The sequence below is a fragment of the Trichomonas vaginalis genome, chromosome V, assembly GCF_026262505.1.
Source record: "Trichomonas vaginalis G3 chromosome V, whole genome shotgun sequence".
NCBI classification, from domain to species: domain Eukaryota; phylum Parabasalia; order Trichomonadida; family Trichomonadidae; genus Trichomonas; species Trichomonas vaginalis.
This window is the reverse complement of record NC_067207.1, coordinates 2,518,993-2,543,535: the sequence shown is the minus strand read 5'-3', so window position 1 is coordinate 2,543,535 and position 24,543 is coordinate 2,518,993. Positions and strand designations below refer to the sequence as shown.

The following is a 24,543-nucleotide window of genomic DNA, read 5'->3' as shown; positions in this document are numbered from 1 at the left end:
AAGAATTTTGCTGCGAAAGCAATATCTCTAACAATAATTAATACATTACGTCAACTCTGGAATGAGTATTTATCAAATATGATATCAAAATCAAAAATTAGTTGTTTTTTATGAGTAAAAACGATGTAAATTGATTATTTGACTAATTATCAAATACTTTGATTTTCCAAATTTTTTTCGAAATTGATTTTTTCATGTGAAAATTGAAATTATTTAATTTCATTTTTGAAATTTTGAATTTTTTTTGGAATTTTGAGTTGATCAATTCAGCAGAATTGATAATGCTATTGCTTTAGGGCATACCACAAGGTGATGAATAAAAGGTGAACATTAACAAATTATTTTAAATCACAAATATCATCCTCATCAACTTTAATTCTAAAAAGAACTGTACTGAATTATGAAAATGCATGATTTACATTATTAAAATCTTTGAATGAAAATAGTACAAGATAAGTTTTTATTCATTTTTAATTAGATTTAAACGAAAAACTACTCCATATTAAAATTTAAGTCGAGAAATCGTATTTTGTTCTTATTTGTTAGCATTTTGTAGACATTCTAATCTTGAATTAATTTGTTACATGATATTATTAACAAATTTAACTGAAAAAATATGTTAATATGGAATAAACCATGATTATATAAGCTATCAATGCTATATATACATATGTAAAAGATTCATATTAACTCAATTAACAAAAATGATAGATTTTCATAAAGCTTCAATCTAGGTTCGTCCGAAAATTTTGATTTTTATATAGAAGACATAGTTTCATATACATAATTAAATTTTCAAACAAATTTGATCATACCATTTATTAAGCAGGATAGTATATTAATTACTATCAGTATAAAAATATAAAAATGATTATATTTAATTATTGCATAATTTAGTCAAAGAGTTATAAGCCTCAAGTGATCGTTATAACCTTCAATGCACGCATACTTTATTGATTCATAGATATTTAATCTATGTTTGACATGTTGTTGTCGTCATTCGTTTTGTTCCCATTCTTCCTAAGTTAGAATTAGAGAATACACCATCCACATCATCTAATTTGGTCCTCAGCGATAGATTGGTTCATTTTGGAGGAGTCCCATCAGACAGTTTTCGAGCACCAAATATCAAATTTTAATGTATACAAATCTTTTGTGATTTATCTCTTTTATGATGAGTAAAAGGTTTCTGCTCATCAACATTTGATTTCCGACATATATGATTTCTAATTGCAATTATTTACTTTCTTTTTATAATCTAACTCTGTGACTCATACCATAAATTAATTATTGGAAAGTGTCAATATGTTTGGCACAACGCATGGCGGAAGATACCAAACCATGCAGGGAATATGATACGTTTAAGATCTCCGAACTTTTTTTCCAAAAATTTTCTATCGTTGCCCTACCTCTTTTTCTTGTTATCAAAAAATAATTTTAATATTTGTTTATTTCATTACATACAATAAAATTTTAAAAATTCTATTTCTTCTCAAGAAAATTTTTTTCCTTCATATGAAGAAACATTTTGTTCTCCATTTGATACTGAGTCTAAATCTCGATTTTTGAATTTTCTTCTTTCCAAATTTCTTTTTTCCAAATTAGAAGTTTAATTCAAATTTTCAATAGTTTATATATTTTCTCAAACCGTCTCAGATTTTCTCACTTTTTAGGGATTTTCTCTCAAAATATACAAAAATAGTAATATCAATACATGTGTCTAATATACTTTAAAACCATCGTGACAAAATTCAAAAACGAAGAGTTCTTCTCTCCAAATTTTTTTCAAAATCAAAAAAATGAGATAAAAAAGTACGTTTGGAAAATTCATTTTTAGCATTTTAGGAATTTTCTCACTTTTCTTCCAAATTGACATCCTTAGCACAGATCTTTAATGAGTAGGTGCCAAAAGTGCTTACTCTTAAACAACCGTCGGATTTCCGGGTGAAATCGTGACACACTTTCGTCTTTCGTAGGCAGTGGTGGTTGTTACAAAAGGTAACTTCGAATGTAGCGTGAAATCTGCAAAAAAAATTCTGAAATTTGAATGGAGAACACAAAAATTGAATAGTTTACGTCAATAAAAAAGAGAAAAATGAAGTCAATGTGTCTCGAACCTAGGACTTAGAGCAGCAATCCCACTGTTTATAACATTACACTACATGCATCTCTCACCTCAGTGAATGAGATCAACTATATGATAACTTTTTCCCCATTATATTCTTGTGGAAAAGTGACAAATAGCAACTTTGACCCTCTCTCGATCTTTAATTTAGATTAAATATTAATTATAACAGATATCTATTTTTCCAAAATTTTTTAATTTTCTATTTTTGCCTATAAAACTTGTATTTTTTAACTTGATAAAATAATTTTTTGAATTTTTTTTGGAAAGTCTACTTAAAAATATAAGAGAGTAAATATCATAAGTACTATCACATATGGGATATAATGCAAATTGCATGTCAAAAACGAATGAAAATACACATTATTAGATATATTCGAGCTATTTCGACAAAAAAGAGTTGATATTAAGAGAAATAATCTATGATTTGTAATTAAATCATTATAACATATATTATTACATCGACTTAGAGATGGTATACTCATTAATAATTTAAATATTTTCCTTAATTTTTGAGCTTTGAGGATTAAAATGAGAGAGCAAACTTTTAATGTACGAGTACTCTCATAATTCAACTACATTGACATCAAAATTCATGATTTCTTCTATCGAGACGATAAAGGGTGGGAAAGATAAATTTTTATACGTTATTTTTCAGGAATAAGCAAATGTCTAACAAATGGAGCCGGACAGTAAGCTTATCTCCATCACTAACAGCGTCACAAACAGATATAGTACTTGAAGATGCCAGAGAAAATGGATTTGCTCTTTCACTTGATGACGTCAGAAATATATTCCAAGCTAAATGCGATGATTTTAATATTCGCGCGACAGATAAGTTATTTACAAGATTTGAAAGGCAGCTTCTTGATAAACCCTTTCTTAAAGTCTTCCAAATGGAATCTACATCAATTGGACCACTGGCTTCTGCATCAATTCGTAATATACTCACAGTTCATCCTAACTTCAAAGTAATACAACTTGCAGGAAATTCTATCGGAAATAAAGGCGCAATCGAATTTGCACAGTTGATTTTGAATACTAGTAGTATTGTTTCGATAGATTTATCATCTAACGGTATAGAGGATAAAGGAATGGCTGCAATATTTAATGCAATGAGAAGAAATAAAACAATTATCTCATTAAATCTTGGAAGTCGTCCAGGTATGACAAGAAATTCAATCGGAAATGAAGCAGCTGCTGCATTATCCCAGATGCTTGCTAATAACCTCGTCTTGTCTGAATTAGACTTATCAATGGTTGAAATTACAGTTGAAAACGTCGGTACTATTGCATCTGGTCTTTCAAAGAATACAACACTTTGCGAACTTAATCTCTCGAATAACAACATCCAATCAAGGGGTGTTGCCCAAATTTTACCATGTTTAGTTTCATCAAGAGTATCTGCACTCAGACTTTCAGGAAATCACCTCAAAGATGACTGTGGAACATACTTCGCTAACTTCTTCAAGCAAAATAAAAACGTAAATACAATTGATATTTCAAATAACGGATTAACAGCAAGATTTATTGCTACTATTGCTCCAACAATTACAAAATGCGAAGCAATCAAGGAGTTTAACCTTTCTAAGAATCCTTTGACCGGAAGAAGTGCGGAAATTTTCTCAAAGATTATATCTGCAAATTCAACGCTCAAATCCCTCATTCTTCAAGCATGCAAGATAGATTTAACAGGAATTAAGGAGTTTGCTCTAGGTTTGGCTCAAAATCGTGGTTTACAAGTTTTGAATTTGTCTAATAACTCATTAAGAGATGATGGCCTTGATTCTTTAAGTCGCGCATTTGTATCTCAGCGTGGTCTCGAGCAACTTTTCTTAGATTTAACAGAAATGGGTGATAAATCATGTGATTCAATTTTCACAGCCCTGTCAAAGTCAGAAACAATTAAATCTATTTCCATTAAGAACAATCTTGTTAAAGATGGAGCACCAATACTCCAATTCATCCAGAATAACTCAAAATGCAGAAAATTAAGTATTGAATACAATGATATTTCTTATGCATATATCCAACAGATTTCTAAAGCCGTTTCCCAAAACAAGCACAGATGGCAACAGCAAAATGAGTCTAAAACAACTTCTGGAACAAGATCTCTTGAAGAATTGGAAAACGAACTTAATGATTGCAGAGAAATGATCAAAGCACAGAGAGATGATATTATTTCTCTTAACACAAGCCTCGAAAATGCTCAGAAAGAGCAAATTGAGACAAGAAAGAATCAAATCCATAATTTGAGTACATTAGAAATCGTTGATCGCGGAGCTTCAAAGACACTAAGGAATCTTCTTGATGAAAATCGTAATTATTTGGATAAAATGGACCACGAATTGAATGTTGCCAAACAAGAGTTCAATGTTATTGCTTCAGACCTCGATAATGAGAGAGAACGCTTTAATGCTGATATGTCTGGCATTGCTTCTTTAGGAAGACAAATAGAAGCAAATCAAGAAAAATATGAAAAAGAATTACATGAATTAGATGTTCAAATCAGAGATAAAATATTGGAATACAAAGCTGCATGCGTTCTTTTAGAAAATGCTTTCAAAGATGCCAAAAATCCTAAACCTAAAGCAGGGGGTGAATCCCAGGAATCCCCTGGAAAAGGTGCTGGTTCTAAGAAGAGCAGGAAGAAATCAACAGCTGCAAAGAGCAAATCGGAAGATCCGGAGAACAAGGAGGGCGAAGAAGAGCAGCCAAAATCTGCTGAAGAGCAAGAAGCTGCTCCTCCTGCAGAAGAAGGTCAAAAATCGGTCAAATCTAAAAAGTCAAAGAAATCTAAGAAGAAATGAAGACAATGTTGTTTAGTTGAATCATATATAATACTGTTTTATAAATTTATGTTTATTATTCTTGAAATTTAACAATTTTTCAAACAATTTTTCTGAATTTTCCAAGTATTTGATGCTTGGTTAGTATGTCATCATTAGAAATCATTAATTTTTCTTTTCATTGATTCGTTATCAGAATGTAAAAATTATAAAAAAATATTATTGGAGAATTCATAAGGTTCTAGCGAATTCAGGCACGTATCATTGATTTTCACCTTTTGCAGCTTTGATGTTTCTTTCTTTATCAATATATGAAGCTTCTAAAATTTTTCTTAACTCATGTGCTGAATTTGGGGAATCACTCTGCATTAATGTAAGAGCTTGCATCATAATTTGATTTTCTTGACGTTGAAAACAATGAGGGTGGCCTGGTTTGGCTCTATCACTCATTTGTAAATTTGAATGTAAAAACGTGACGTTTAAAAATTATGGATAGCGTAGAAGAAATTGGGTTTGCTGAAGATTTCGAAAAGGATCAATATCTACTTTTCGAAATGACAGAGGATGACATCCAGAAATTGATGACTGGAATGAGTGAAGCCGAATTTGTTTCAACAAAAAATCAACCTATTGTACTCTGCATTGATGAAAATACATATGATGTAAAAGAATTCGATACAAGTAACATGCTTCTTCCATATATGGATAATACTATTCTCACAAAGGCTTATTCAACATTCGAACTCCGAAGTATCAAAGCTCCATTACTTTCCTTCAGAAAACTACTTGCAGAAAACTATCTCACATTAGAAGAGATCGGTGGTGCTCCGCTTGTCAACCCAATCAAATTTGATGATCTTATGGATAATACTCTTTGTTCTAGATACGAATTTAACAAGATTATAGAAAAATTATGCGTTATTCAGATTGATGAATGCGTTAAGATGCCAAATCTTGCTCTAAGGAATAAAATTATCGATCAAATTATCAGATTTGCATTAACTCAGTCAGATTGGAGAAAAGTAAGTGAGAAAGCAGTCGTTTCTACATTCAAATTATCTCAGATCTTGATTGATCAGCCAGCAAATGAAGAAGCTGCCATAAATAACGTTGAAAACTTAGTTCGTGCAGTTCTTTACAGTCTTTCAGAAACAATTTCTAATGATATCATTACTTTGAAAGAGAAAAAGATTATCAAACATATTGTTGCAACACTTCTTCGCTCTCAAAGAGGAAATTGGATGCTGAAGGAGAATTTCGATAAAGAAATACAAGGTTTAGTTCCACCTGATATTAAATTTGATCATACATATACATATGGCGTTTGCGTTGAACATGAAAACGGATATTTATTAATTGAAGAGGAAACACTTCCAATTACAGTTGAAGACAGGTTTAAAGCCATCTTTGCATTACACAAGCAATGGAGCGAACACGAAATTGCTCCTTTCTTTAAGCAATTCCATACAAAAGATATGCACTTCAACGAATGGGCCAAGAGATACATTCGTTTCGCTGATGACTTTTACATGCCACGTTAATCAAATTACAAAATAGAATTTCTTATCTTGTCTGTGAATATTTTTAATAAAGTTATTTATATATTATAAATTCATCAAAATCTATCATGTTCATACTACACTTTAGAACTATCCTACATATTTAAGATATGAAAAGTAAAATCAAAGTTTTGAGATATTCTTCATTAAATTTCTAAGATATCCCTCTAATTTTAAGATATTTTATTGTTTACACAATACTGATGCTAGTTTTTATACCCATTACCTAATTTAAATATATGGGCCAAAAAAATGGAGGTCGATGATGTTAACACTGAGTTTCCGATCTCTCTGAAAGCCAAATACCAAATTGTTGTATCGGATAATATAACACCTGTTATTGTGCCATCAGAGAAGATTGGTCTTAAGAAGCTGGATGGTTCAGAACAAAATGAAAGGCATGTAGTTCAAGCCGTTACATCTGGAGATGCAAAAGTTCCAATTCCTAAAGTAGATAGAATCATAAAAGCAGAAGCTGAGAAAAGTTCTGTCTATTTTTCATGCCCACCAAGATGTTTTATTTATGATTCAACTTTTTATGAGCCACTCATTTATTACTGCGATAAAACAGATATAGAATTTATTAGAGGTTTTAACAGCACACATAAATTCCTTCAAATGACAACAAAACAATTAGAACAAGTTTTCATCGCGATCGAAGGCATTGTGAAAGATTTTCTCACAGAAAATCCAACCATCGATCAAGTATTAATTCTACTCGATGACAATGCTCCTCCATATCCTGTTGTAAAAGCAATATTCGATCACTGGATGTCTCGTCCAAAGCTTGCAGGTTCTGTTTTGCGCTTTGAAGAGTTTCCACCAGACCACTGCGGCATTAGACAAAACCATATTAAAACAATAACGAAATCCAACAAAGTTAGAAAATCGATGAATGACTTTTCATATCTGCGCCGTTTGAAGGATGAACTCGCACTTGTTAGACAGAAACGTGAAGATGCATACGCTCTTCTTGAGGAACAAAATAAAAAACGATCAGAGAATATTGTATTTTTACGTCAGATGGCAAGGAAAGCCCAGGCAAAGGGTGAAAGTATGATATCTTTAGTACTTGAACCTGCTTTGATATCAACTAAGCCTGTTTCTCAGTATGATGCTGTTCCAAATATTAAGTCAACCCTTCCACCTCCTCCAACCGTTCCTGCTTTCTTAAATTGGTGCCAAGACCAAAAATTAGGAGAAATAAATGTTTGAAATATATTTTTTTAAGGAATTTCTTTAGAGTTTACTCTAATATTTATTACAGAAGGAGTTTCTCAATGAGATGTATTGATCTCAAGTTGAAATTTTAATTGATTTTTCTTTAATACTCATTTTGATATCAGATTTTAGCTTAAGAACATCAATCTCATAAGTAAAAATGCTTAGTTTATTACAGGTAGATTGTGTTGTAGTAAAATCAGAGACTTAATGAAATTGATTTCTGAATAAAATATATATGTATTGATGATTTTGAAAAAGTAGAATTTGATTAGATAAATTTTTAAAAATACCCTAAGCTTTTATTTTATTGAGACTGGCTGTTTGGACCTGTCTTGCGCTTAGCATCTGGGTTAACAGCAAGGAAGCGCTGGTTGTAGATCTTGCGCAGACGAGCGCGGCCACGAACTTCCTTTGGCTTGTCCATCTTTGGGACCTTTGGTGTGTTAGAACGAACCTTGCCTGCTTGAGCGAGGGAACCGTGAACTTTACCCATTAGAGAAAGGCCTTGTCAAACCTCTCCAAGGGGTAAATTTGCCCTTTGGTCCTAAAAATTTTTGGAGTATAATAACATATTATTGCAACAATAGTAATGTACAATTGATATTTAAAGCGAATGGCTCTGAATCACAAGTTTTGGTTATTTCATTATTCGGCATTATCGGTGCGAAGCATCAATGAAGCGTTAATGGATGGAATAAGACTTAGTATATGCTGCAAAATTCAAATTTCACTTTTAATGTGTAAAAAACGTTCTATGACTAATTTTCGATTTTTATTTAGATATTCTTTCATGATTGCCAATAACAAGATGTTGTTGGATGCAATTTTTTTAAAATTACACCAGATCAAATTAAAAGCAGGAGTTTTGATTTGAATGAAGAAATTTAGTCATCATTTGAATCAAGTGCACCATGCGATTTAAGTACATTTATTACTTCCATGCTTTCACTCGTATATGCATAATTTAGTGGAGTATCTCCATAATCGTTTTGTGCATTGACATTTGCTCCATGTGCTATTAGAAGTTCTGCTATTTCATATCTATTTTTGTCTGCAGCGTAATGAAGAACAGTTTCTCCATCTTCACCAGTTGCATTGACATCAGCACCATGCAAGATAAGAACTTTGGCAGTTTCTATACTATTTTTTTGTATTGCACGGTGAAGAGGAGTTTTCATTCTAGCAGATATTGCATTGATTTCTGCACCATGTAAAATAAGAATCTCTGCTATTTCAGGATAATCATGAATTGCAGCTTCATGGAGAGGAGTAGTGAAAAGAGGTAATGTTTTTATATTAACATTTGCTCCATGCGCAATCAAATATTCAACAGCGGTTTTGAATCCATATTTAGCAGCAATATAAAGCGCCGTTTTATTCTCAGTACTAATTGGATTTATGGATGCACCATGCGCAATTAAATAATCAAAAAGAGGCGGAAGATTAAACGCTGGTGAATAAATAAAACATTTGTCGAATTGTTGTGTTTGATCTAAATAAACCAAATATGCTTGAAGATTATTGAAATTATAGCAATCATGCATGCTGATTACTAAATCATGTTCATTCATCAAGAAGGAAACAAAATCAATGTTATGTGAAATAATTGCGTATTTCATGCTATATAAACCTGGCTTTTTCACCTTCAAGCATTCGCTCATAATATCTGGAACTCCGCTCAACATTGAAAAATTAACGCACCTGAATGTGATTTTTAAGTTGAATTTCGTTCTTAAAAACTTAAAACAATTTACAGAGCCATGAAAACAGCAGAATTCAATTAATGTGAAAGGTTTCTCCATTTCATCTTTTGGATAGAACTGGCTTTTTATACCTCTTTTTGGATTAAAATCATTTTCTTCTGTGAATGGAATTAATGCTTTTAAGTCATCATCTATTAGTGCTTTCCATATTGTGTTTTCTTTATGAACATCAAGCGTGAATTCATAGGAATCGTATAATTTGCGTTTCTTCTGATTCATTTCGCTTGTTTTGAATCCATTTTCCTTATTAAAAATACCATATTGCTTATAAACAAAAAATTCAAATGGGAAATCAATATCGAGTTTTTTCGGATGATATGTTTCGAAAATCTTTTTGAATATTTCCCAGTAAGGTTTTATTTAACGGATTCTGTAGTGTACCAATGCAGATATTGTTTCACAAATAGAAGAGGGCGTGCATATTTGTGTATCGAGTAAATATGTTTTGATACTTTCATAAATTTTGTCTATTTCAACTTCGCTGAACGTATTTAGTTTGTATAATTTGTCGAATGTTTCATTATAATCTTTACACAAATCCATAACCTCTTGATAATCAACTTTTTTCTTCTTCATTTGTTTTTTTTAACTAGAAATTTTATTGAGAACAAAATTACTTTAGAATTTATACTTGTTTGTTTTAGTAGAACAAAGATTAGGTGTCTTCATAATGCGAATAAAAAGTGACAATAGATTTTGGATGCAAAGTTTTATAGAAAAATATGATGATGAATTAACTCAAAATCTTACAACATGCTTAGAAGCAAACGAAAGTGCAGAAAAGAATATTATGGAGTGCAAAGATTTATTATTTGTTCAGCCTCCATCGACAGATCAAATTAGAACAAAATATTTCGATACAGTTAGAAAGGAATGCGCTGCTGAAATGAAGCAACTATTCGAAACATTAGAAAAAGGCTCAGATATGAAGGCTGCGCATACAATTGAATATTATATTAGCGGCTATGATCTATACGACCAGGACGAGCAAGCAGTTATTATGCAGTGCTAGAATTACTTGATTTTTTGTTGTAAAATATAAATATTATAGAGTTGATTTTATAAATTTAAAATTATATTTACCATCAATAGTTAATTAAGTGGAATACTTTCGATTTTGTAAGAAAGTATAGACCCTTGATTGTTAACGGGAATTCGCATATATGATATCAATTTTGCTCTTTTGTGTTCTTTGAGGATGATTGAACCTTGAATAGTTATCGAGTAGATTATAAAGCTAATGTTTTCTTATTTCCATAGAAAGCGTATGATGTTAGCCTACATTCAATCTGATTGATCCCAAGGAAAATCTTTTAATATCATTCATATTGAAAGTTTCTATGTTGTCATTTTATATATTGAATTCTCATTGAAACACATCAAGTTCAATTTTTTTGTCCTGTTTTTTTATTTGAAAAATGGAAAGTTCCTCAAAGAATATAATTGCAATTATTTATGACAAGAGGAATGCTCCAGAAATGAGACTCGCTGAAGCACAGGATGCTTTAAATAACAAAAATTTAACTCCAGACTTTATTCTTAAATGGATATCAAATAATATTGCATTTGATACGAATTTTCAAACAAATGAAGATGCATGGAAGCTATTTCATCAATCTCTTACCGAAACAAACATCGAAAGCGATAAATTTTCTCTTATAATGAAACCTAATATTGCAATTTTAAATGCTTTTCGTTCAAACATCAGAGATATTGCATTAGAAACGCTAAAATTACTTCAAATCAAATATCCAAATTCATGGAGACCAAAATTTGATGATTTAATTTTGACATTTAGCCAGTTATTGCAAGATAACGAAATCTATGAGCCACAAATTTCATTTCTTATTACATTAATCTCATCACATCGTGAGCTTACTGTTGGATCAGAATTAGTTTTCAAAAAAGTTGTCGATATCTTTGATCCATTGATTGATAACATATCCAAACTTAATGAGCAGCAAGTTTTACAATTCATTTCTCGTGCATTATGTGGTCCATTCCTTTTCCAAAAGATTTCTGGAAAAGATTTAGGTTCTTCTTTCGATACTTTCCTCAAGAAGCTTACAACACCAAGCGAATCTGATCCAATACGACCAGGTGTTATATCATTCATACATGTTTTCATGCCAATCTACAAAGAATCAGCGATTGCATTTAAGATAACAAATCTCTTCCAATTTCCGTTAAATCTTTACAAAAGGACACAATCACTTGATTTAGCTGTCCCTGTCTTTGACGAATGTGCTAAACTCCAGCTCTATACTCCTCAATCAGGAACTGAATCAGATTTCCAACAACTCAACTTGATTACTGACGAAGCAATTAAGAACAACCATTATTCAGTCCTTGCGTCCCTTGCACGACTTGATTTCAGACTCGTAAGACCTTCTTTAACTGTTTTACTTGAAAAAAGTGACGAAAATTTTGCTTTGTCTGCATTGGAGATGGCTTTCAGTTTGAGAATGCCGCAAGTCATATTCGGATACAACGACTTCCCAGACGACTTCAACAATGAACAGGAAACTCGTTTGGATTCACATATTTGCGAATTTCCAATTTTTGTCACAAAATATTCAGAACTCGTTTCTCATTTGAATTCCAGCCAAACAAATGGTTTGCTGAAGATATTGGCTATGTCCCAAAAAGAGTCTGACAACTGCCTATTGTTCTGGACCGTCAAAAACGCAAGATTTACTCCAGAACACGTTGACGTTGTCAATTTTATTGTCAAAACCGCTGGCAAAAGTCCATGGAGATGTGCAGCAGCTTCTATAGCCGGAAAAGCACTTAGATTCAAGACAGCTACAATTGCAAGCAAAGATATGCTTGAGGAGCATCCAATTTCGTTGTTTTGCTACTTAATGCAAAATCATGAATTATTTGAATCAGAAAAACTTGAAGTTCCAAATTGTTTGCCGCAAAAACATGGAAAAATCACGGAATTTGTCTATGAAAACACTGTTTCTTTAGTGCCAACACCAAATATGGCTGACAAAGACTACTACAGGCTTTTGTTCATCATTCAAAATTTGTACGAATTAGCTGTTTGTTTCGAAGAATCTGATTTGTTGAAAATTTTGAGATTTGTTGTCAAAGCGTCACTTTTCTGTCAAAATTTACAACAACCGAAAACAATTGCTGATTATTGCATGAGATTATTCAGTAACTCATACTTTTATGAGAACAGTGTACTGAAGAAAATCTTCCATTTGGCAGCACATGAACTTTTATCATCAAAAACACATCAAACGAAAATTTTCACAGCAATGCTCATTTCTTCGATGCCAAATGAGTTTGTTTCTGTTGTTCAGACCGATGATGAGCAAAATATAGACTTTTCAATTGCTGTAGAAAGTTTCGAAGTTTTGGTTGAATATGCAGAAAACGGTTTGGACGGTTTTGAAAATACGTTATTTGAAGAAATTTCAAAAGATGTTTGTAAAATGATTAGTCAGTTAGTTATATCATTCCCATATGATTTTGTCAAAGAAAACATCAAAACAATCATTGACAGAATCCCTCTTAAAATCCACAAAACAGCCATTCCAACATTGTTATATACTTTGGGAGAAATTCCATCTGATTTAGATTTCAATAGTTTACAAAAAGAAACAATTATTGGTATTTGTAATTATTGTTTCCAAAACGGCATCAAAACACCATTTGAAGCTGTTCTTTTCGAGAATGATATCGAGTGTGTCTGCGAGCAAACAAAGAGCCAATCACCTCACGCGGCCACTTACATTCTCAACAAAGTTACATACAACAAAACAAACATCAAGATGATTTTGGAAGCACTTTGTTATGTTCAAAATTTGTCAGAATTAACGAAAAACTTTGAGAAGAAACTCGACAGAATATTCGAAATATGCTACAAAGATGATAATGATCCTGGCGCAGAAAATGTCACAAATTTAGTTAGAGCTCTCCCAAGAAAAGAAATTGAGGAGTTCATGGTGACAGACCCTGATTTAATTATCAGAATTTTAGAGAAATCACCATTCAAAGGAAAAATTGCAATTTTGAGTGGTGTTTATTGCAACAAGAAAGTCTACAAGGATTATTACAAGAAATACATCAAAGAGATTGTGAATAATAGTAATGATCTTGAAACAATCAAAGCATTGATAAATACAAGAGTTGCGAGATTTTACAACTTAAAAATCATTGAAAGTATTTTCTTTGACATTTTGACATTGTCAAAATCAACAAAGAATATCAATGACGTCTGTAACTTGATGTCTGCAGTAACAGATTTATTCACAAATGCTAGGAAATGCGCAAGAGTTCATGTTGTTTCAAATGAATGTGTCAGAAAATTGATGTCACTTTTCTTCAAATATTTTAGTAATACAAATCCAACATATAAACATTTGAAGACATTTTCAAAGTTCATGGCAACTAGCGCAAGAATTATTAGACCTGATTTCCAGCATTACATTATTTCTACTTTTGTTTCATTGATATCAAATATTTCGATGGAAAATACGAAACAGAAAATGATGCAGAACTCGATTTATCCTGTCTTCCAGAGAGTTGGAATGGATCAATTGTCTGAAGTGTCTATAGGTTTGCACGAAACACACAGACAACAGTTCCAGATCCTCTTCAAGAGATGGCAAGAAGAATCTCAATACACCGGAAAAGTTTAACTTTTTATTATTATTTTTTATATTTGTATTATTAATAGAGCTTTTTTAAATCATATTTTAGGAATCAAATAATTGATTCTATTTTGTCAATTATAAAAATGATTTTTTTAGACTTGGATTTCGACTTTTTTTTAATCTACTAATACAGAAATATATTATTCATCTAGAGTAATCATTATTATCAAATTCAATGAATCGAAGATTCATGATTGGTGACTGCATTTCGCATTTTTTTTGAACTCATAATGATTTCTGGAGGAACTCTACTTTTTATCCCATCATTGAAAGATCACAATATAGTTATTAAATACATTTTTTCTGTTAAACAATATAATTTGTTAAGGGTGAGTTTAAAAATAGGAATGAATCATTAATAAAAAGAACACAATCAAATTTTTTATTTAAAAAAATACAATTAAAAACCAACAGCTAAGTCTGCGAAGAACAATCTTGCCTCTTCAAGGGAGTCTTTGTCTGTTGGACTAGCTTTAAGCTTCACAAGCTGCTGGATGTAGCTTTCTACTGCTTCTTCTGGAGCTTTGTAAGCATCAAGTGAAGCTTCGCGGAATAATGGCAAGAAATCATCAGGAAGCTTATTATACAATGCCATGTGCAATAAAATGACGTTTTTGACGACATTATCCCATTTCGGAGAATTAATTGTGAAATTTTGCGAGTAAAGGAAGTTCATTGATGGTCTAATGAAGTATTTAAGCACATCTATTGGGAAAGATTCACATGATTCCCTCGCAAATTGGACAATTGTTGTAAATATGTGTGGATTATCGTAATAATGGGACAAAACATCTGCTTCCATCTGTAATAAGTCTGTTTTAGCATCATCAGATATAAATTGTCTGATAGTTGTCTTGAATAAATTTGTTCCGTTGATAATCATCCCCAAAATCACAGATTTCATGCTTTGTGACTGTGGTGCGGACCAGTATTTATCCAAAATGTTGAAATATTCATTGAACAATGTGTTGTTGAACTCAATAAATTGTTCATTATCTAATAATCCGTTTAGCTCTGGTTTTGAAGCTATTTTAGCATATTTTGGCAATGTTTTCCTTATGACATTGAAGGAATAAAGGATTGATGAAATAATCAAAGCGTTTTCTTGGTAATTTTCAACTAAACTCACCAAAATCTGGAATCCATCGATACTGAGGCATGAGATTGACTGAATTATCGATGGAAGTAGGTCTTTATCGCCAGAATGGTCGTTTATGGCTTGAATAATAAAAGATGATAACTCTTGCTTGAAAGATTCATCATTTGGACAGAGTATTTTGGATAAGAAGTTGAACAAATTCTGGAAACATTCGTTTTTGGTCATTTCTTCAACCAAATAATTTAATAATTGATTTTGTGCATCAACATCAAGTAAATCGAACATATACGAATAAATTGAAGAAACATTTGGAATATTTGTTGGCAAAGTTGTAACTGTTTCGTATAAAGTCTGAATATTAATTGATTTTGCAAATTTCTTAACAAAATCCAACAAAACAGTGACAAATCTCTTACGCATATCAATATCATCTTCTTCGCTTTCACTCAAAGTTGTCGAAATGATGACTGCCAAACGATTAAAAACTTCATTTATAAATTCACTGCCTAATTCTTCTTCGCTGCAAATAAATATGATCCTATATACAGAGAAATGGAAGGCCATGAACGAAGGATCAAGTTCTCCTGTTTTTTCTAATAATTGTGGGATTATTTCAGTCAAACCATTGAATGCAAAGCCCATTTGAGAGCATTGGTATATAACAAGTAAGGCTGCAGATACTAAATTCGTGTTTTCTGAGATATCTAATTCTAATATTGAAAATAAGGTCTTTAAAGACGAATTTTCTGGTTCTGCACCTTCTGGTGTTGTATTTGAAGCTGCAACTTGCGATGATTTCAAGCAAGTAAACGCTAGCGAGCAATATCTGTTGAGATTATCATCAATTGTAAATTTTTCAGATCCAAAACGGTTTCCGAGTCTCAAACAAACCGTTTCAATTACAGATGGCGCGTGATCGGGGAAATTTTCGACAAAATCTGAAATGAAGTCAAGAACGAAGTTGCTGATCTCTCTAGCGTGAGATTCATTCTTTGAAGATCGAAGGAATGATAATGCCAATACAAAATAAGGTTCACATTGTGGATCTGAAATTATTGAACTTCCTGCACTCGCTGCGAGTTTTGCGAAGATGATATGAGGATCTTTTTCTTTGGCTTCTTGTTCTGCTTCGTATCTTTCTAATTCCTTTTGTATTTCGTCGACTAAATTAAATCTATCTGTAATTCCATCAACAGAACAAAGAAGAGAAGAAATTACATCGGCAACAAGAGATCTAAGACCATTTTTATTGAAACATTCCATTAATATTTGAAAATATCGCTCTTCATCGTACCAATTGTAAATTGAAGCCCATTTCACGAGGTATGATAACGCTTCGAGTGCTGTATTGACACCAGATGTAAATGAGAATAAAATTTCGAAGAATGGTTTTATATAATCTACATATAATTTTTCATGAAAAATTACGGGAGGTTTTGGATAAGCTATATTGTATGAAAACATTTTAATAAAGCGATATTGTATAATGGGACGAATATTTTTCTGTAAATCGTTAAATGGTTGAAGTAAATCTTGAATTAAAGTTGGAAAAGCTCTTGCCATGAAAAATGCTTGCGTTTCAGCTAATTTTTCTGCGACTGTAAGTTTTTGATAAATTTGAGGTTGTGTTGTAAGCACAAATAGAAAGTAATAAACGTTATCGAAATTTTGTTCTATTTCGTTCCATCTAAGGTGGATAATAGTTCTTAGTAGATCAAAGGTGAACGATTTTGTTTGTTCAAATTGGAAATTTTCAAAATTTCCAAGTAAATCTAAGAATCTTCCTTCTTCATCAATAATTGTTTCGATTTCATTCACAGCATTTTCTAATGATTGCTGGTCACGTGCTTGAGCGGGATCTATATAAATCATTAAGTTCGTTTCTAGTTCATTTTGCATTCAATTACAAAAATCTTTTGAGTTCACCTCATTCTTTCTATACAAAGATTGCTTTTATCGAATACAACATTATATTTTTGTTTATTCTGGGATTCTCAAATTCAATTTTGAAATTTAAAGTTATTATGTTAGAAAGACCTATTATAATAACAAACTGTTGATACAAATGCATATTAGATTATTAGATCATGATCTGGAACAATAGCGATCCAAAATAATTGCTCTAGCAAAAGAGTAAATGAAAACGAAGCATAAAACAAGCATAAGCAAAGCATTTAACTGCATCTCAAGAAAATCAACTATTAAATTAGAAAAATCCGGATTTTTTTTGAAAAACCAATCATTAGAGAGGTAATGTAGGCATTGTGATCAATTGTATTGATGATAATCTTAATATTAGTTCCTTTCTAATCAACGTGATGTACATCCACATTGAATGTGAAATAATCGTCGTGATGCGCTTGAATGGAAATTTTCAGAGAAAATGAACGAGGAGAACATAGACGCAAAACAAAATGAATATAAGCCAATATTAAGTCAGGATAGTATACACAAGCTAGAAGAAGCTATATCCGCAATCATTGCTAAAGAAAATAAAATCGGAGCCATTCAAATTGATTTACAATTGTCCCAAATAGACGAAAACAACCAAATCAAAGACGAAATCTTAGCGAATCCAATAGGTTCTTATGCTCTTATTAATGTCATTGCATCCAGAATTGCCAGGACAAAAAGCTACCAAAACATTGTTACTACAGTACATTTCTCAGACATTACTAAGCCAAAGACAATTACAACATTGCTTCCACAAGATGTCGAACAAGTAGTTACTCTTCCATTACGTGTCATTCAGACAGAAGAAGTAAAACTCGAATCAAACTCTACAAAGAAAAACAAGATTTCTGACATTACACCTACACAAACTATTGTTTGCTCTGACATCTGTCAAAACTGCCAATGTAAAGTAATTTTACATAAATCAATGACAGGAATCTTAAACAAAGGAGACTCTTGCTTAATGACAGGCATTGTTAAAACAGAGAAAAATCAGAATACATTCAAATGCTCTTTGATCTGTCTATCGTTTACGATAATAACCGATAACCGCCGCTCACTTTACACTATTTCAAAACGTAACATTGAAACAGTACAAAAAGTATCACAAACTAAACCTCTTTTACCTTCTTTAGTTCAGAGTTTATGTCCAAATAGTGGAGTGTCACTTTTAGTTAAGATGTCACTTTTATTATCACTTTTCTCCAATGTTCAAACACATACATTAATTTTAGGAGAATATTCTAACAACATCAAGAATCTATTTGATTTTGTTTGTAAAATTGCCCCGATTAAATGTGTTATGACAGAAACATCAAAACCAGATGATATTTCGTTATCTTCTGGTGGTTGTTTAATCGTTGATTCTCAACAATCTCTTAAAAAGTGTCAGTTACAATTTATCGAAGCAATCGAAACAAATAAAATAAGAAATGACACTTTTACTGATCTAAAAAGTGACTTTTCTTCAATTGTCTTTTGTCAAATCGACAATTCCCAGAAAATAAATTTGTTTGACGAAACTTTACAACTCTTCACTTTGTCACTTTTCGACGATACAAACGATACAAACCGTCGACAAACATTGAGACAATTGACACCAAGTAATTCATCATTTTTAAACAGAGTTTTCCAAAACTGGGAAGATAATGATTTGACAATTGAAGAAAGATTGAAACCAACATATCAAATTGAAGCTCCTTTCACCGAAGATGAACTTAGAGTTTATATTTCTTATGTGAAATCTTTTGTTTCTCCTGTTTTGACTGAAAATGTCAAAGAAAAAATTGAAAATTTGTCAAAAATGATGAAAAATGAAAGAGCTCTTCAAAAACTCACTGATTTGTCTATCGTTAGAACATCAATTGATTTGAGAGAAGAAGTATCTGAAGATGATGTTGACGATGTCTTCGAATTGTTACAAAACAGTTTTGACATCAATCAAAAAATGACAAAAAGTAGAGGAAAGAAACTTTCGAAGAAAAATGCAGTTTTGTGTTTCATGAACTCATTGAGAATGACAGGAGAAAGATATTTCTCAAAGTTTGATTTGAAAGAAATCTTTGAAAGATCATGTAAGAACTCATCTTTTAATAACTGCGATGAAATTATTGATTTCCTTTCTTCTGAAGGAACCCTTCTTCTTTGCCCTGACAGAAGATATCGACTTTCTTCTTCAGCTTTATAAAAAACATATTTTTTCTTATTTTTAGCTTTTTTACAATTATATCAAGGGTGTAATTATACCTCTTATGATATATTTCCTTCATTTCAGTTTTTTAAGATTAATTTGCAGTGACGCTTCACGCCAATTGTCAGAATTTTGAAAAAAAAAGTCATATAGGATTAAGGCTGCACATACGCTTGAATGACACGGTCTTCAATTAAGTTGTTTAAAGTCAGTTGTCAGAGTTTTGAATTTATGTCATATAGGTATCATTGCACTCTTAATCCAAAGTTTTCAATAGTAGAGGTATATATTGAACTTGTACAATATTTTCAAAAGTGATAAACTGACTAATAATAGCGATATTTAGCTTTTTTTTTGCATTTCGAGTTACAAAAAGCAATAATTTAGATTTTTTTTGTTATGTAGTATTTTAATTGAACAACATTCTATTCTATATCAGATGAATTTAATTTTTTTCGAATTTTCTAATATTATTCTTAAATTAAAAATTCGTTTGAGATTTAGAAAATTTTTCGTGTTCCTACTTTATAAATAAAATTATCAATCAATTTATAAAACATTTAATAGAATCTTTTGTTGAAAACAATATACCCATCAAATGCTCAATTTTGAGAAGCACATACAAATTTGAACATATGATGTTTTAATGACATATCATAATAAGCATTGCTTAGTATATTAGTAATATTTATCTGATTTCTCATTTTTATTTGAAAATCATTAGTTCGTTTATTCAAAATATAAATGTTATCATTCTATCTTCAGATTTGTTGTGGTTCAAGGGTTAAAGATACCCATGATTATGAAGCAATCATGAATCTAACCAAAGACATTGATGGAGCTTATTCAGCATTATACAAATTGAATACTTTCGATGAAGAGGAAATAGACAATATTTATGAAGACATCGAAATAAAACTGATAGATACGAAGGTATCTTCACCAATTAAGATCCTTAAAGCAATCAATTTATTAGCGAAATATAGAAATAAATATTTTCATGCATATTTGTATTTATACAAAAAGTTAATTGAAAATTATGGATTAATACAAGAAAATTCAATTCCGGCTCTTTTCCAGTACTTCCTAAATGAGGAGTATAGTATTTGCGTTTATGAAACAAAAAGCAAAGAACTTGAAGAAATTGAAGAAAAACACTACACTTTGGACATTCATGAAGATAACACAATTTATAAAGCCATTATGAACGATCAAAAAGAAATATTCATTTCATTTATAGAAAAAGAAGGATTTGATGAAACACAAAAACTTATTAGCGATTTCTATCCAGAATCAGAACATGGTCTTTCATTGCTAGAATTTTGCTGCTATCATGGAGCAATTGAATGTTTCAAAATACTAAGAAAACATTTCGAAAAAATAATCCCATATAATTGCCTTCTTTTAGCTTTTTATGGAGGAAATCAAAAGATCATTAGGAGTTGTTTGAAATATAATGAACCTAATTCGGAATGTATGAAAACAGCCATTTTCACACACAATATTGATAATATTAATATTTTGTTGAATGAATATAATATTAATATTGAAATGCGTGATTGCGCTGCTTATGACAATATTCAAGCATTCTTAATATTATTTAATCAATCAAATGACATTGACATAGGTTTTCTAAATTCAACATTCTTTAATATTCCAACAATTTGCAATTACTTCATTTCCATTGGTGCAGATATTAAATGGCTGTTTTCTGCACTTCAAATTGTTGCAGAATATGATAATAAAGAAACGGCAGAATTTCTTATATCTCATGGAATTACCCTTGAATACTCAATGCCATTACACTTTGCGTTAAAGTCAAGTAGTAAAAAAGTGCTAAAAGTTTTAATTAAGCATGGAGCAAATATTAATGATAAAACTAGCCTGGGTTCTCAAGCTATTCATTTTGCTGCGGCGTTTAATGATGTTAATATAGCACAAATTCTTGTTTCACATGGTGCGGATATCAATTCTAAAAATTTTCAAGGTTTGATTCCTCTTCATATAGCAGTATCGAATGGTAGAAAAGAGATGGTGGAATATCTTTTATTGAAAGGTTCAAATGTTAATTCAAAAGATATTCATGATGCAACTCCTCTGCATTATGCGGCGTTCAGCAACAATATTGAAATTATGCAATTGCTTATTTCATATGGGGCAAAAATCAACTCGAAAGATGAAGAAAAGAGAACACCACTTCATTACGCAGGAAAATCCAACAGTGCGGATGCAGCAAGACTTCTTATTTCATATGGTGCAAATATTAATTCAAAAGATGATTTAGGTGATACTCCTCTTCATATGGCTGTAGTTAAACATAACTTTGAAGTATCACAAGTTCCTATTTCATACGGTGCTGATGTTAACCTTAAAAACAATTATGGTTTCACAACTCTTCATATTACGGCTTTTTTAAATTACAAAGATATCGCAATATTCCTTTTCCAACATGGTGCAGATATCAACATCCTGGATAATAATAATAGAACAACATTAGACATTGCAATCAAATCATCTTTTATAGAAACTTTTCTTTATCTTCAGTATAATATTGCACTCAAAGAAGTGGGAGAATTGTAGAATTTTTCCAATTCAAACCACCAGAAATAAAATTTTTCATTTGCAAAGAGATTATTATTGGATTATTTCAATTTACAATAAGATATAAAATGTAAATCATATTTACTACTATTTCAGCTTCCGATTCATATACAAGTGTCAAAGAGACAAACATGACTGAATCCATCAAAAACTGGCTTATAATTTCATAGATATTTTTAATTTTTCTATAATACGAACTTCATCCCGCTGCCATTTTATAACCGTATATGAGAATGTAATTCTTGCAATAACCAGAATGAAGCAATTAAAATCAGATACCAGATAAATGTCCAGCCAAACAATTGAGTGTAAAATAATCGTCCGGAGAAATATCAGAATGTTTGTGTTTTTATTCTCTCTTGCTCTCTGTCAGATTGATGAAGATGCAAATCCTCTTGAAGCGATCCAGCAATACAGAAGTTTCGGTCAAAATGATAAAATGAAGAGAGTTCTTGATAAGCAAATCAAAAAACTCGGAAAACAGACTCCTATTGTATATTACAGATTAAGAGCTGAAGCAGAGGCAAATTTAGGCATGTCTGAAGAAGCTCTTGAAGATATTGAAACAGCTATGAAGAAAAATCCAGATGCATTTGAACAGAAGCAATTATATACAATTTCAGCTAACGAACATCTCAGAATGGGTGATGCAGAACAAGCTCTTGCTGATGCCCAGCTTGCAGAAGAGCCTTCTCTCACAGCAAGTGCTAAGGAATTAACAAAATTACTCAAACAAGCGGAAGATTTCATCGATGATGAAAAATATACTGATGCAGCTAAAGTTTATGACAGAATCCTTCCAATCTGCACAAGAGCCCTTGAATTAAGACAAAAAAGAGCTGATATAGCTTGGATGTTAAGACAAACATTAGTTTTCGAAAATAACATGCGCGAAACAGTCAAGGCCTTCTACGAAAACGATGCTGACCTTGATTACAGATTTGGCGTTTCCCTTATTTGCAATGGAAAATTTGACGAAGGAAAGAAGCATATTGCCAAGGCAGAAGAGATTGATGAAGTTCCAGATGAAGCCAAGCAATATTTGAAGCTTGCTTCTAGCCAGGGATCCTCTTTCCACGATGCAGAAAATAATTTCAAGAGAGGAAACTACGATGAGGCCATGCGTATTATTTCCAAGTACAACCAATCAATGAGAAGTGTTTGCGGTGCCGAAGCTGGCTCTATTTCAAAGGCAAGTTACTTGGCCGCAAAAATTGCAGAGAAACAATCGAAATTGAACGATGCCGTTGATTACATTAATACAGCAGTCGAAATCGATACCGAAAACGAAGATTACATCAGATACAAGGCAGATCTTTGCTATCGTAACAAAGATTTCAATGCTGCAGTCTTCGAATACACTCGTTTATCCCGTAAATATCCTAACGACGCCTACCTCGCTAACGCTCTTCAGCGCGCAATGGACGGAAAGAAGAAAGCAAGCGCTGTCGATTATTACAAGATTCTTGGTCTTCCTCGTGGCTGCACAAAGACACAGATCAAAGATGCATACAGGAAGCTCGCAAGGAAGTGGCACCCAGATCAGTACCCAGATCCAGCGGAAAAGAAGAAAGCTGAAGATACAATGAAGGAAATTAACACTGCATACGATATCCTCAGCGATGCAGAGAAGCGCAGATACTACGACGCTGGCGGTGACATGGAACAGTTCCAGGCTTGGAAGGATCAGCAGAATATGAGAAATGGTGGCGTTGTGTTTGAACAATAAAGAATTTAATTTATCCAATATATCTTTTTCATATATGCTTTCATTTAATTTAATAAAAAAAACTTTGAATTTTGAAATTTCATATCTTTTTTATATGTATTTATGTTTCAAAAACAGAAAAATCCTCTATTAAAATGCCTTATGTTATTCATCCTATCCTTGTTAAAAGCTAGATCTCGTTTAATTCAATAAGGAAATCTGAAATCAACTCCATATTCTTTCCAGATATCTTAATGATGTAATCTGTCCGTATTTTGTTATCAAGAGTAAGCCTTGAATATTCTTTTCATTCACAATATTTTTGATCTAAATTTTGTTTCAATAAAACATATGGATATCGCATCAATTTCACATGTATGCGCTATTAATCTGGAAGAAGACAACAAGTAAATGTTGATATTGTTTCATATGATAATTCCTTAATTTTGTTGGTAGTAAAATCCGATCCACCTGAGAAGATAATAACTAGATTATAGTGATGACAAAATCGTTATTTCTGTATTGGCGCAAAATTTTATTATGTGAAATTTGTTTGGATAAAATCTTCATAAAAAAGGTTAGATATTAAAATTAATCAATGATTTCTTTATTTCTAAAGTTTAGATGCATATATTTTAAATCTTTCAGCTGGATATAGCAGAGTTTTTCGGATGCATTTGTAAAGAATTTTATCTGAAATCTCAAAAGTTTATTCACATCGGTTTTACTTCTATTGTTTGCAATGGACAACTTTAAGAAAATAATTTTCAATGAATTTTTTCTGTCTTCAGAATCTCATTGAAATTCTTCCGGTAAATGCTTCAGAAACAGTTGAATTGTCAGAATTGAATGAGAACAATA

General features: G+C 31.6%; 12 protein-coding genes across 12 annotated transcripts; 8 read left to right on the top strand and 4 right to left on the bottom strand.

Moving 5' to 3' along the window:
* Window positions 1-2,778: 2,778 nt before the first annotated feature.
* On the top strand, window positions 2,779-5,361 carry TVAGG3_0266840 (uncharacterized protein; the record flags this gene model as incomplete). The annotated part of the gene is made up of 1 exon (XM_001583687.2): window positions 2,794-4,935. The coding sequence occupies one exon, from the start codon at window positions 2,794-2,796 to the stop codon at window positions 4,933-4,935; it is 2,142 nt and encodes a 713-aa protein (XP_001583737.1).
* Window positions 5,362-5,402: 41 nt separating this feature from the next.
* On the top strand, window positions 5,403-6,482 carry TVAGG3_0266830 (sister chromatid cohesion protein Dcc1 family; the record flags this gene model as incomplete). Its single annotated transcript, XM_001583686.1, has 1 exon — window positions 5,403-6,455. One exon carries the CDS (start codon window positions 5,403-5,405, stop codon window positions 6,453-6,455), a length of 1,053 nt encoding a protein of 350 aa, XP_001583736.1.
* Window positions 6,483-6,725: 243 nt separating this feature from the next.
* Window positions 6,726-7,688, top strand: TVAGG3_0266820 (uncharacterized protein; the record flags this gene model as incomplete). Its single annotated transcript, XM_001583685.1, has 1 exon — window positions 6,726-7,688. The coding sequence occupies one exon, from the start codon at window positions 6,726-6,728 to the stop codon at window positions 7,686-7,688; it is 963 nt and encodes a 320-aa protein (XP_001583735.1).
* TVAGG3_0266810 (structural constituent of ribosome) lies at window positions 7,687-8,199 on the bottom strand (the record flags this gene model as incomplete). Its single annotated transcript, XM_001583684.2, has 1 exon — window positions 8,002-8,190. One exon carries the CDS (start codon window positions 8,188-8,190, stop codon window positions 8,002-8,004), a length of 189 nt encoding a protein of 62 aa, XP_001583734.1.
* Window positions 8,200-8,581: 382 nt separating this feature from the next.
* On the bottom strand, window positions 8,582-9,679 carry TVAGG3_0266800 (spectrin binding; the record flags this gene model as incomplete). Its single annotated transcript, XM_001583683.1, has 1 exon — window positions 8,582-9,679. One exon carries the CDS (start codon window positions 9,677-9,679, stop codon window positions 8,582-8,584), a length of 1,098 nt encoding a protein of 365 aa, XP_001583733.1.
* A 141-nt stretch (window positions 9,680-9,820) lies between these two features.
* On the bottom strand, window positions 9,821-10,036 carry TVAGG3_0266790 (protein of unknown function (DUF3447); the record flags this gene model as incomplete). The annotated part of the gene is made up of 1 exon (XM_001583682.1): window positions 9,821-10,036. One exon carries the CDS (start codon window positions 10,034-10,036, stop codon window positions 9,821-9,823), a length of 216 nt encoding a protein of 71 aa, XP_001583732.1.
* A 124-nt stretch (window positions 10,037-10,160) lies between these two features.
* On the top strand, window positions 10,161-10,472 carry TVAGG3_0266780 (uncharacterized protein; the record flags this gene model as incomplete). The annotated part of the gene is made up of 1 exon (XM_001583681.1): window positions 10,161-10,472. One exon carries the CDS (start codon window positions 10,161-10,163, stop codon window positions 10,470-10,472), a length of 312 nt encoding a protein of 103 aa, XP_001583731.1.
* A 363-nt stretch (window positions 10,473-10,835) lies between these two features.
* Window positions 10,836-14,223, top strand: TVAGG3_0266770 (armadillo (ARM) repeat-containing protein family; the record flags this gene model as incomplete). The annotated part of the gene is made up of 1 exon (XM_001583680.1): window positions 10,879-14,115. The coding sequence occupies one exon, from the start codon at window positions 10,879-10,881 to the stop codon at window positions 14,113-14,115; it is 3,237 nt and encodes a 1,078-aa protein (XP_001583730.1).
* A 273-nt stretch (window positions 14,224-14,496) lies between these two features.
* Window positions 14,497-17,128, bottom strand: TVAGG3_0266760 (armadillo (ARM) repeat-containing protein family; the record flags this gene model as incomplete). Its single annotated transcript, XM_001583679.2, has 1 exon — window positions 14,531-17,128. The coding sequence occupies one exon, from the start codon at window positions 17,126-17,128 to the stop codon at window positions 14,531-14,533; it is 2,598 nt and encodes an 865-aa protein (XP_001583729.1).
* Window positions 17,129-17,612: 484 nt separating this feature from the next.
* TVAGG3_0266750 (DNA replication licensing factor MCM family member family) lies at window positions 17,613-19,370 on the top strand (the record flags this gene model as incomplete). Its single annotated transcript, XM_001583678.1, has 1 exon — window positions 17,613-19,370. The coding sequence occupies one exon, from the start codon at window positions 17,613-17,615 to the stop codon at window positions 19,368-19,370; it is 1,758 nt and encodes a 585-aa protein (XP_001583728.1).
* Window positions 19,371-20,186: 816 nt separating this feature from the next.
* TVAGG3_0266740 (spectrin binding) lies at window positions 20,187-21,953 on the top strand (the record flags this gene model as incomplete). Its single annotated transcript, XM_001583677.1, has 1 exon — window positions 20,187-21,953. One exon carries the CDS (start codon window positions 20,187-20,189, stop codon window positions 21,951-21,953), a length of 1,767 nt encoding a protein of 588 aa, XP_001583727.1.
* Window positions 21,954-22,311: 358 nt separating this feature from the next.
* On the top strand, window positions 22,312-23,731 carry TVAGG3_0266730 (positive regulation of translation initiation in response to endoplasmic reticulum stress; the record flags this gene model as incomplete). The annotated part of the gene is made up of 1 exon (XM_001583676.1): window positions 22,312-23,703. The coding sequence occupies one exon, from the start codon at window positions 22,312-22,314 to the stop codon at window positions 23,701-23,703; it is 1,392 nt and encodes a 463-aa protein (XP_001583726.1).
* Between the last annotated feature and the right edge of the window lie 812 nt (window positions 23,732-24,543).